At 37.5% G+C, this 13166-nt stretch overlaps 2 protein-coding genes across 14 annotated transcripts in view; one reads left to right on the forward strand and one right to left on the reverse strand.

Moving 5' to 3' along the window:
* Nucleotides 1-6799, forward strand: part of LOC115634370 (pneumococcal serine-rich repeat protein) — a 55959-nt gene extending 49160 nt beyond the window's left edge. For 3 of the 13 annotated variants that reach the window (XM_030532038.1, XM_030532045.1, XM_030532044.1), the window contains 6 exons: nucleotides 104-231; nucleotides 492-824; nucleotides 2352-2687; nucleotides 3006-3360; nucleotides 5320-5471; nucleotides 5930-6799. In XM_030532038.1, coding sequence (XP_030387898.1) covers nucleotides 104-231; nucleotides 492-824; nucleotides 2352-2687; nucleotides 3006-3360; nucleotides 5320-5471; nucleotides 5930-6037 — 1412 coding nt within the window. In that variant the 3' untranslated portion in view covers nucleotides 6038-6799. Of the gene's footprint in view, nucleotides 1-103; nucleotides 232-491; nucleotides 825-2351; nucleotides 2688-3005; nucleotides 3361-3762; nucleotides 4579-5319; nucleotides 5472-5586; nucleotides 5705-5929 lie in introns of those variants that run through there. The other 10 variants (XM_030532039.1, XM_030532046.1, XM_030532047.1 and 7 more) reach the window with 6 other exon arrangements.
* Nucleotides 6800-7840: 1041 nt separating this feature from the next.
* On the reverse strand, nucleotides 7841-8993 carry LOC115633253 (putative deoxyribonuclease TATDN1). Its single transcript, XM_030530658.1, has 3 exons — nucleotides 8898-8993; nucleotides 8654-8833; nucleotides 7841-8591 (listed from the first exon to the last, which is right to left on the reverse strand). Exons 1-3 carry the CDS (start codon nucleotides 8941-8943, stop codon nucleotides 7870-7872), a joined length of 948 nt encoding a protein of 315 aa, XP_030386518.1. The 5' UTR covers nucleotides 8944-8993; the 3' UTR covers nucleotides 7841-7869.
* Between the last annotated feature and the right edge of the window lie 4173 nt (nucleotides 8994-13166).

Here is a 13166-nt window from a genome sequence, read left to right on the forward strand (position 1 = left end):
GTAAAAAGTGTGTAATACTATCTGTACATAACACTGTAATTAACTTAATGCTCGCACCACATTTTTTAACGACATGCTAATCAAGTTTTCTGCTATTCCCCAGGAGGAGGAGGAGGAGCCGGAGGTGGTTCCACGCGCATCGCACGTCGTTCATCGGTCAATCAGGCGAAACCTCCACCCCCGGTGCGGCGCAGCTCGTCGGTGACCCCCAGTCCCAATGCTACGGTTGGGGTAAGTTACGTTAGCTTGCCAACTGTGATATGCATAAAAGAGTTGGCTAATAAATTAAGTTAGTTGCTAAATTAGATTACAAGAATCGCGAGTGTCCTGTGCTCATGTACACATGTGTGTGTGTGTGTGTGTGTAGGGAAGGAAACCTTCGGCACTGTTGAACACTTTAATTCAGTTTCATGTTTGGTTTTTCCTTTATTTTTGTTTTGTTTTGTACACTTTCGCCTATTTTGCACTTATAATTTAATTATTTGATATAGCTGCAACAACAACAACAGCAGCAGCAGCAGCAACAACAGCCACATAGCCACAGCTCAGCAACCAATTTGTTGCAACACCAACAACAGAACGCAATGACAAATTCAATCGAAAACCTACCACCACCTCCAGCGTATCTGCTCGACGCTCTGCGCTCCACACAATCCACGCCCAACTCGCCGCCAGCTTCAATGCCCAGTTCGGCGCTGAAGGTGTCGGAGACGGTGCGTGCCTTGGCGGCCATGCGGCATCAGCCCGCCTCACCGGTTGCCTTGCGACGCATGCATCAGCAGCATCAGCACCAGCAACACCAGCAACAACCGCCGACTCTGCAGGTGAGGGCGCGCACGTTGCACGATGTGATACTTTGGCGAATCGGGGGAACAATAATATCAACAGATCATTTAAGGAGAAGAGAGAAATCCATCTCTCTAGGCTCAGTTTAGCTAAAAATCCTAATTTAGGAGTGTCGGGAAGAGATTTTTGTAGCCTTTACAAAAAAGATTAAGAATATACAGGGGCATAGAGTCTTAGTTTTACCCCATGTTATTTTGACAATGAGAGCTCTTTGGTTGCAGCAGGATGGTGTGCCATGCCACAATCGATCTCTTCTCAAGTTCCAGTTCGGTAATCGGTAATCTATCAGCGGCCTTAGTTGAAGAACTGATGTTATGCGAATTCACCTAATTCTATATTTACACGATATTTTCTAAACGATTTTGATATAACACGGTTTGAAAATTATAGTAAAAATTTCATATATATTTCTTTAGAGATAACGAACCAATCACCTATTTTTGCATCATCATGATCAATGTAACCAATCTACCGTGTAAAAACAGAAGTAGGGGTAATTCATTAATGTTTCAGGCCGTTAAGGCGAATATCGAGAAAGACATTTGCGTGAGATAGTACCAGAAAGCGTCCCCAAGGTCCTGGATAAATAGGCTACCAAGATACGCTGCTACGAAGCTAGACCAGGCAGCCACATGAAAGAAGTCGCGTGCCATAACTAATTGGGAATCTTCGCTGTTCCCAATAAACCAATAATATAACGAACTTGATCGATTTTTTTAACTCAAAGGAATTCACTTTATGGACCTCTATAAAGGAAACCAGAATACGTATCACCCTTGTTGTTGCCATAGGCTCACTATTGTAGGGCATAGAGGATAAGGATATATAGCTTTAGCGCATACGAACATAACTTCTTAGCTCTATTTATCTTTTTAAAGATAAAATGTTATATACAAATACATTAAATCGTGAATTTGAATAATTATTAATTAGAATTCAACAATAATTCGACAAATCAAACATCTATGCATACCTTTCTTTTCTCTATTACAATATTTTTTATATTTGCTAAAGAAATATTATAGTCAAAAGGATTTGCTGTTGTATAACAAAAATCTTCTTCAGTAGCGAAACAATGGAATCAAATTAAGATGGAAACATGCTTTAAAATTTTGAAACAATCATCTTTAATAGATAGTCAAAAGCAAATTAATTGCTAATATTTGTATTAAAGTTTAGCAAATTTAAGAACATATCTGTATTGAGAGACGTCCTGGGACAGCCTTAATTAAAAGCAAAGATTATAGATTTTTTCAGCATCTTTAGTCAGTAATAGTTTCATCCACCGAGTTTGCCAAAATATCGCATTAAACTACTGAACTTCATAGCTGCGTGTGCTTACATATGTATATTTGCGTTCACACTGCTAATTTGTATAATTTACTAAATTTCATTTAATACTTGCTTTTGTTATCAACAAATACTCGTACATATCGAATGCATATCGAATAATAAAGACCGTACGCCTATTAACACACACTTCCCATTTGCCATATGCGCCACAGCAACAGCATCAGCAATCGCTAGGCAACGACGATACAGACTATGAAGCTTACTATAATCCCTACATGGAGGTACATGCGTATTCTCATGCGCTGACCAATGGCCAAAAGCACTTGCCACCGCCCCTACCGCCGCTTAATTCTCTGCAGCAACATCAGCAGCAACAGCAACAGCAACAGCAATGCTTTTTGCAATCACAGAATCACTTTCATCAGCAACAAGAGCAACAACAACAACAACAACAATTGCAGCATCACCCGCATGAGTTTTATTTGGCGCCACAGCAGGCATCAGGCAATGAGCTTGCCACTGCCCCCCAATACGATAGCAGCAGCGCCGTAAGTGCTCGACTTTGTGAACGTCGTGTGATCTACTAAACCGAACTAACCAGCGTCCTAACCAGCGTCGTCGTCGCCGTCGCATCATAACGGATTAGCTTTGCATACTAATTGAACGTTGCCGCTAGTTGAACAAACTAAATGCTTATGTGTACCTTACATTGCCCATTAGAGTCGTTCATCAGCTTAGTTTTAATGCCATAAGCTTATTGTACTAAAACCATTAACTTAATCACATAATATGCACATCTCACCTGACTCTCTACTCTCTACGCAATTGGTCGATTTTAATTTCTGGCTTATTTCTCATTTGCACAGACGTTCCGCACCTCATCACCCGGCGCTGGGGGCGGCATATATGCGCAGCCCAAGCTCGTGAACAGCATGTCTAGTTTTCGGACCAGCAGCCCGGGTCCGAACGGACATGCTGCCCATCATCCACTGCCACCAACACAACCAAAAGCGAATCCAAATTTAATAGCACAACTGAATGCACGACTCAATAGCAAGCAGCAGCAGCAGCACCAGCAACAACAACAGCAACAGCATGCTGCTGACGGCATTTATGGCAACACAGGGCACTATCATCACCAGCAACAGATGCAGATGCAGCCTAATGAGTCTATCTACATGCGCGGCAGTTCGCAATCGCAACAGCAGCAAAACTACGACGGTAAATCAGAACAGAAAACTGCACAGCAGCAGCATAGAATTTATGGTAGTTTTAGCACCTCATCAACAAATTTATCATCACATGTGTTGGCCACAAGCAATGCTTCTTCTTCTACTTCGTCCAGTAATCTAACACCAACTTCCGCCTCATCTTCATCCAACACTACTACTAACTTTAACGCTTTGCCACACTTTCCGCTATCATCATCCACCTCATCGTTGCTCTCTAAAGTCAGTTCATTCTCAACTTCATCAACAACAACAACGGCGGCAGCAGCAGCAGCAGCAGCACACATCACTCACTATCAGCCACCACATGCGCCACAAAATGCCGCAAGCTCGAATGTTACAGCAAACAGCAAAGATTTTGGCAACTATTCAAATTCGTTTACCAAAAATTCAGCAGCTGCGCAATCAGCGAACATGCGACAAGCACAGCAACAACAGCAGCAACATCAGCAGCAACAGCTGCAGCAACAGCAGCAACAGCAACAGCACTATACTTGCCCACCGCCGCTCGAAGATCCGCCACCGCCGCCCATTTATGCTGCAGGCGCTTCAGCAACCATGCCCAAGAAAATGGCACGCCCTCACATCGGTATTAACTCAGGCAGTGCTCATAACAATGCGCAGCATTTGGCTGCCTTTGCTGCAGCTTCGTCCACAGCCACGCTACCCAAGTCGATATTACAACAGCAACGTTTACAGCAACAACAACAACAGCAACAATATCAACAGCCAACAGGCATAGGCAATGGCGGTGCTCCTAATCAGCGGCCCCAACTGCCGTTGCCACAGCAACAACAGCAGCAACAGCAGCAGCAACACAAATTGCGCGAGCAACAGCAACAACAACAGCAGCAGCAGCAGAGGCAACCGCCCATACCGTCACGGCATTCCAGCGTGCAGCAAAAGATTTTTGTTTCGACAAATCCATTTATACAAACGACTGCAGTCAAGTTTCATTCGCCTGCTGCCTCGCCCACCTGCGGCTCGCCCGCGTCCTTGGCCAGCATTTATGGCACCACGGCTCGTGGTGCTGCTCAGCAGCACTATCACCAACAACAGCACCATCTGCAGCAACAACAGCAGCAGCAACAGCATTATTATCGCGATGTTGGTGGCTCCAATAGCAACAGCAACAGCAGCAGCAATGGCGGCAACTCGACTTATTATGCCAGCCACAATGCCAACAACAGCACCCATGTTCATCATTCAAGTGAGCGCGCATTTGATTCGATTTGATTTGATTTGATTTATTCTAATTGCAAGAATGAATACGCAGTTTATTTGTTGTTGTTATAGTTTCTTTTTTCATCTTCTTAATCTGCTGATTGATTCAATTCAAAAATTCATCGTTTTGTTTCCTTAAAATTAATGCGCGCCGCCAAATTAAAATTACAATTGCATGTTGCTTATGTTTCGTATATTTTTTTGTATTAAAAATATCTAATTAAATACTTATATAATGAAAACAAATTAGCTGCGTCCAATGTGCGTCTGTCAACAACATGTGCTGCGTTTCGTGCAAGTGAAGATTTGTCGCAAAAACCATCAACTCTCTTACTCTTTCAATCTTTCATACTCTGTTAACCCTCATACCGATCTTGTCAATCATCATCAGAGCACTTTGATCTACTTCTATATGTACATAAGTAGCTGTGACAACATTTATATTTAATTATGTTTTCAACGCTTTGTATTATCATTTAAGACTTTTTTTTAGGTTTTACCGAAATGCGTTTTTGTGGCATTTGCTGCCAAGTTTTGATATTGTTTGAAATAATATTGCATTATGTTTAATTGAGATGCTTCATTTTTTTCGTTTTACTCAACAATCAACAACAATGATATTGAAAAAGCTGCACAATATTTAAACATTGTCAAACAATTTTTGCTTGTTTTCTTCCACACATATGTTTTTATTTTGCACCACGAAACGACTTAAACGCATATATAGACTATGCCACGAGCACAAATATTGAAAAGACTGGCAGTATACGCGCCAAGACAAAGGCCGAATTCCTCGAGAATCTCAATGCGAAATTGGCCAAGCAGGGCATGTCTGGACGTGCATTTGCCGTGCGAAATCTCATAAATAGCAAAGCTTTGGTAAGTTCGAAGAGATGTGTTGAAACATATTCACCCCCAAAACAAAAAAGAAAACAATATTTATTATGCCATATTATGTGCATATGTGCATAATGTTGTTGTGCTGTCTGTCTAGATGTATCAAGATCCACAAAAACTATCGCGTCCCAGTGCACAATACCGTACACCAACACCCATCACCTATCCCGCCAACATTGTGACAGCCACAGCCAACTGTGATGAGCAATGTTAAGGTATTGTTTGTTTGATTGTTCCGTTCATGTTTTGTTCCATTGTTGTATTGGCCTAAACAATTAACTGTGTCTATGTCTTGCTCAAAACTCACAGCCACGCTCCTAACTTCCAACAGAGAGTTCTAGGTGTCTGGAATTAACTGCTTTAGTTAAACGCGTTAACTTTTTTTCTATAAGCCGTTTGCTTGATCGTCAACACTAATATCGTTCGCTTTACATTTACAGCCGGATCCGCGTATTTGTCATGAATCATTGATGGATCAAATAAAACGGGGCGCCACCTTGAAACGGAACCAGAAGATTAACGATCGCAGTGCGCCCAAGATACATTGAATATTAAACCTGCCAGCTGCAGGCTACAGAGTTTAGTTTGAAACTAAGAACTCGTATAATGCATAAAATTAGATCTAAAACATATAAAATACAGATACATACATATATACCCAACACATGAAAAATAACAGATTACATGATATACAAGTACATATTTAACACACCTATAGGCTATATTTTAAAACGCCCATTAAGGTCAATAAACCGATAATTGAATTCGTTTGTGAGCGTATTAAGCAACCGAAACGAAACAAAATCAGAGCCGAATGTGAAGCAAAAGGACTCTTCGATTTTCGATATAGTTTAATTTTTCTTTATTAGTTTTTATCTGAATGAAAAAATATACCCGAAATGGGAGAACATTGAAGGCAATCGGAAATGCTAAATGTTACTTTCTTGATTATTTCAATTTTTGCTGTCGCATTATTTATGTTAGAAATTTGAACTCGAATTTACGGATAGTTACATTTACTTTTGTCCTTTATTAAATATTACTTTTATATAATCATATGCCAATATTTATAATTTTTTCTTATATAACTTTGTTTATGTAAATATCTCTATGATTTAAAAATAAACTGAAACTAATATGATGCCCAAATAATTTTAAAAATGTGTATTCAATTTGTGTTATTTGTTGAATCTTTCGTTTTCGTTTTATAAAGGCAACAACTGGTCAATTAGAATTTGACAAAAGAAACACGAAACAATGCATTTTTCCAATAATCAAATAATACCATTAAAAATATAGTATATGTATCATCACGTAGACCGTAACTGATATTAACGTTGACTGCGTTTTTGCGATGAACTTAAATATGAGATGCCGTTAATTAACTGCATTGCTTCTTCGCATTTCCGTAGTACCCCAATATAAATATGTTCATATCAAGAGGAATACCTAAATAACATTAACATTTCCATCGGACTGATCCTTTTATTACAACACAAAAATTGTCATTTCAAATGCAAACTAAGTGATTAGGTTAGAGAGCAATTTTTCGAATTAGCAACCACCCATATGTAATATACCAATATCATTTTCGTTCATATCAGTTCAACAGACGAGTAGTTTTAAAAATGTTCAAATCAAACATTTACTTTGGTTTTAATGCACTTTTGCAACGCCCCAATATTTAAACACATACCACTTACTGTTGATAGCATTTATATAAATAAAAAAAAAACAAATTATTACAATTTCTAACATTTATATATACATATAACGGATAAATGAACGCGTTGTAACGTAGTTAACTAACTAACCTATACACAGTACATAAAATGCTTCTTAGGGCTTCAAACTCGAACAAACAACTGGCGCTACAGAAAGCTTCATTCGCATTATCTACAAGTATGGCATCATTTTTTTTGGAGAGACTCAAGCGCTTGTAACGGCAAAGGAAACATGTAATCAAAATGGCAATAACTAAACTATAAACATCATTAGCATACTCGTATATACAAAAACACATACACATGTGTTTGAGATTTTTGATGATTGTGTGTAAATTCTGTAAGCGTATAAATTACAAATGAAACATAAATTTGAGGCATACTCGTATATATTTTTTGGCGATAAACTCTACACACACGACGTACACGCACAGGCGGCATACAAAATTGATTAAAAATGTAGCCAGACTTAGTAATGGTATGCAACAATTATTTACAAATCTACATGTTAATCTTAATGTGTTTCTGTGAGTTAATTGCAATAACAAAGATCTAGTGCGTATTTTTCAATTCATTTGCATTTAGATAAACAGTAAGAATTTTGGTAATAAAATAAATGTAAACGCATTAAATGTAAATGCAATCTCTTTTATTTATCATTGCGAGCTCTGCTTTCGACTGAAGAACAGATTCAATGTATTCTGGTAATAAATATCTGCCAGTTTGTCTATTGGCTCCCGTTTAATGCCGGCGACGGCCTCGAGCACTTGACTAATCTGGCACGGCTCACAGCGTCCATCAATCAGAGTGTCGGCGGTCCATTTCTCCTTTTTCTTGACTGTTGGGAACATTGTGGCGACATATTTGTGGCTGGCATGTGATGGTCGTATCCCACACCAGGGACAGTCAGTCTCGAGAAGAATGCGTTCGTTAGGCAGCTCCCGCACCACTTTCACATTTTCCTCTGTCTTCAGCGAGCAGCCATTGACGCCGATGTAGAGGCCGCCAAACTCCAGGATTCCTTTCGCTTCGCTCGACGTCCCTGTAAAGCTGTGCACTACGCCCCCGCCACAAGCTTGCAACTTCTGGCGATTGCGTTCCAATATTTCCATGAATTCGGTATAGGCATTTCGCATATGCAGGAAGAGGGGCAATCCGAAGTCGGCCGCAAACTTTATCTGTTTCTCAAAGTAAAACATTTGCGTCTCCTTTCCGCAGAAGTTCAAGCGGTCAAAATCAAGGCCGCACTCTCCCACGGCAACAACCTTTTCAGTGTTCCCCGCAATCCTGGCTCGCAGCTCATTATAGTAGAGCTCCGGATCAGCCACAAATTCGTCACAACGTGTTGGATGACAACCAACCGTTGTGTATAGTCGCTCTAGAAAAACAGGAGAGTTCCAGTTGTTTCAAAATACCTTTATATTTAATTTACTTACTTACCATCGTGTGCGACCAAGTCCAAGGCCTCATCAACATCACTTAGAGAGCCCGATGTTACTATTATCTTCTGCATTCCTTGCTGCCACGCACGCTGGAGAACTATTTCCAGATCTGGTTGATGTTTTTTGGAACCGCCATACTGGCCGCGAAACATGGGATCCGTTAGGTTAGCACCAATGTCTGCAATGGAGAACCAACTATTAGTTCAGCATTGATGCAATTATATATGTGAATTAAGGTAAACCTATATATTTTAAAGCCATTTTAAAGTTATTAGCCGTCCTTCTCATAAGTTGTTCACAGCAGGCTCTCGGATCCGTAAATTGTAGTTGTTGTATGTTGAACAGCTGTTCGCAGCTGACCGCCTCAATTACTCGCTGCTATGACACTCCATGTTACTCTATGTTTGTCTCTTTCGCTCGCAGTTTGATGTACAGTGGCTGACGACTCGTATAAATCTTAAATACATTTTTATTATTTTTAAACCATACATTTGTAATCGACAGTTTTTAACAATCAGAATTAAATTAAAACTAACAGCTAAATACGAAATTTATGTATATTTAAATCAGTACGAGTAGCTGTCGATGTACAAAAATTATACAACAGAGAACTTAGAAGTAATTTCGAAATGTAGAAAAAAGAGCAATAATATCTATTAACAAATTTGAGAATTTGGATTTAAAAGAAATTTAAAAGAACGGAAAGCAGAAAAGGTAAACAAAAAAGAATTCTATTAAATATACAAATTATTGTCTTAGAGTCTAAACCTACAGGCAACTATTTTTAGCCAGCTAAGGTAAAGAAAGTGCTGAAATCCACTTCACTATTTGATATAAGAAATATGTATATGTTTTAACCAGAGCAGCAGAATGTATCCAATACTCCGCAATTTTACTGGATGTACACGTTTTTGTGTCACTGTGCGGCTGCTTCTCATTTATAGTTTGAGTAAAAGCCGCCAGAGGTCGCATTTGTAATGTAACGTCTATGTTTTATTCTGAGCAAAAACATAAAAATATAATTAAATAAATCGAAGAAGCGCTCATATTGATATATGGATTCATTAAAATGCCTTCAAAATTCCATTTAAATTAAAAATTACCAAAATTGACTTTTGACTGCGCATATTGCGGGCAGAACATTTTTATACGTATGTACCGCGTATAATTTGATGCAAACATTTTCCTGCGAATCGAATAAGCTACTTAATTTTAATGCGAAATCAATGCCATGGAAATTGGCATAATGTTTACTAATTAGTCTGTGGAGGCGCAGGTAAAGCTGTTTATTGCTCTGCAATGGTCACAAATGTATTCACTATGCTTGCATACAAAATGTACATACATACAGTAGATGAGATATGCATATATTTGCATCTCAATCTGTTGATGGTACATACATACATATGTACTATATGTACATATGTATACGTAATCCAAAAACATGGCGGGCCTTTGCAAGGATGCCTGCCATTTCAAATTAAATGTGCGCTAAATAATTACATCCAACGATGGGACTTGGCAACGTCGCGTTTCTATATAAAGCACAACCAATTACAACCGCATTTTGTTTTAATGCAACAGCATTTACGTAAGCGCAGTTTGCGGATCGAGCGAATTTGCAGCGAAATGTAATTTGCAATATGAATAAAATTCCATTAGTTACTTTTAATGGAAGTTGCGGTTAGTTTATCGAGCCGCCGACCCCAATGTGGGTGAGGCGCCAAATGTCATGACAAATGGGTGAGCCGTCTGCTATAAATTGATTTCGTTCTTAATAATATTACGCGTAAATAAATTGACTTTAAAAATAATTGAATTTGCATCTGAAATTAATATTATTCCCGTAGTAACGTTCACAGCTGCCAGTTGCTCTTTGAAAGGATCTTACCATTTAAAAGTCCGATTCGCCAGTAGAATTGAAAGCCAACATCTTCAGTTAAATGGACACATTTAGTAAGTTAGTTTATTTGTTTCTTCTCATTATTACATTTGATTCTTCATGTATGTAGTATGTACTATATGTGGATATAGAGTTACCCAAACTACTTGTCTGTCTTAGCATTTCGGCTCTTTGGTTTTTATTGGAGCTTTATCTCCTTGGTACACACATATGTACGAGTGTGTGTGTGTGTGTGGTTGTCTGTATATGTAATAAAGAACAATTAAATTACGCACATTTATAGGTATGTATGTAATATAAAAACATTTGTTGCCTTGTTTAAAAAACTGTTGATATTACTGCCAGCAACTAATGTTGCATGTAGCTTTCGACTATATGTTCCCGTATTTCTTTAACTGATAGTTGCTATTATTCTAGATATACATATTTAACTGCTGCTCATGGGGCTATGTTTTACAATTTCGTCTGTTCCTCTCACAGTGCGCCATTAACCACATTTCTTAACAATTTCAAATCGTATTTCAATATACTTTACAAAGCAAACCTTGTGCTTTTTGTTTGTTAGCTACTAAAACATGCCTTACATTATACAGATAGAAATACATAAGTATGTATGTAGGTATGTTCTTGTCTTATTCTTTAGCCATAACTCAACAATTCCAACTACGTAACAAAAACAATGCAACAATTTTTTGGCGCAAACTTTGCAATTGCACTTTTTATAAATTTACTTTTTACTTTTTCTTTAGTCCCCGCTCCCTCTTCATACAAGTAATGTACATTTTGGTTTCTTAGTTTTGCATCACAATTCACTTTGCATCGGCCTTTAAATATGTATATACATATGTTGCGCACCAACTTACACAAATCCCTTTACAGTACAAACATATTTACCATTCAGTACCTTTAACATCTGCATTAATGCCATCCTAGCAGTAATTATCTTAAAAAAATCTTATTTTCTAGCAGCACTTAAGCCAAAGTGGAAATACATCTTGTTCGATATTATTGAATATACATAGATAAATCAAAAACGCGTGATATTTCTAACGATTTGTAATTTCTAATATGTGATCTGGACACATCAAAAAGTTGTTGACTCAGTTTATTTGGCGTCTAAATCAACACGAGAGTACATAAATATATAGTAGAGTATTGAGCTGAGTTTTCATAGTAACACTGCTATATCTATATGATAAGCCCTTGCCGTAGTTATGGAGATTAAGAATACACCCTGTATAATCCTCAATAACTTATTTTGTTCAAAAATCATTAATTTTATCAGCATGCATAAATTGTGCCTAAACGTAGAACCCTGTTCGCGTGACTCACAAAAAACTTGAGAATTAAAAAAATAAAAACATTAAGGATGTGATGACGGCCTCTGTTTTTTGGTCGTAAACTGAAGTGGACCGAAATTCATGATTCCTATTTGAATTTTGTTTAGACTGTACGAGTATATTATAAATACTTACTATAAAATTATAGAATCGTGTGAGGCTGGACCGTTTCCTGGACCACTCTCTGCATGAATAACATTTAACAATTTCGGAATAGTCTAATAAAATCGCAATCACTTACAGGCATACCAATAGCGTATAGTACTATTGTTGTACAAGGCTCTATTTTCACTATTATTTGAAATGTCTTCTGCTGATTTTTCAAGTGCAATCATTTCTTCAAATACAGATTGTGAAATTGGTCAGCTGCTCAAATAAATTGTGCAACAATCTTTGACAAAAACTTTTCTATTTAATTATGAATTTATTGTTCTGCATTTTTTTTAGATATACTTTAATAAAAAATATGTGTTTACTTCATATTAAGTTTGCAGTATCTAAGCAAATGCCTCAATAGTTGATCAAAATAAATAAATTACTAAGTTTAATTGAAAATGCTTTCAATGATGAAATTTTAAACTTTCATAATTTATCAAGTATACAAGAACAACAACAATAGAGAAGACATTTTTAACAAAACTCTGCCTGCCCTTTCAACATCAAAGGAACTGTTTTTTTTTTTTTTTTTTTTTAGCTTGGCCGCAAGCTTGTCAACATTTTCATTGCTTCATTGAAAGGAATTTCATGCAGTAGGAAAATTCATTTATCGGACCAAGGAACCTTAAGTATTTCACAATGTGTATGCTGAAATGGCAGAAAATGTTTTAAAAAATAGATTGACCCCCAAACCAATCATCCATAAATAATGGGAAAATAATCCATATAAGTAGCTTTCTGCACCGTGTAGGAATTGCCTTTAAACATAAATTAACTGATTACTGTATTATTGCTATGGTAGATGAAAAAATTGAACTGTTTTGGGGCGATGTGGTAGAGTCATTAATTAAATGTAGGTTTTGTAATTATTATCGCATTGCACAATTGTTATAAACATTGATAAACACCAATACTGTTGCAGATATGCCTGTGTTGTACATACAAGTACATAAGTATTACACATTATGCTTGCCATTGAGCAAATTAATTGATGTAACGCGTTTTTTAACACCTCTTTTGATTTCAGCAATTATAATTAAACATTTTAGGAAAAAAAAAACAAACAAACATTTGTCTGTTTTATACGTACATACATACATATACATACATAT

Source organism: Scaptodrosophila lebanonensis, unplaced genomic scaffold (assembly GCF_003285725.1).
Source record: "Scaptodrosophila lebanonensis strain 11010-0011.00,11010-0021.00 unplaced genomic scaffold, SlebRS2 tig00000001-arrow-pilon, whole genome shotgun sequence".
Classification (NCBI taxonomy): Eukaryota; Metazoa; Arthropoda; class Insecta; order Diptera; family Drosophilidae; genus Scaptodrosophila; species Scaptodrosophila lebanonensis.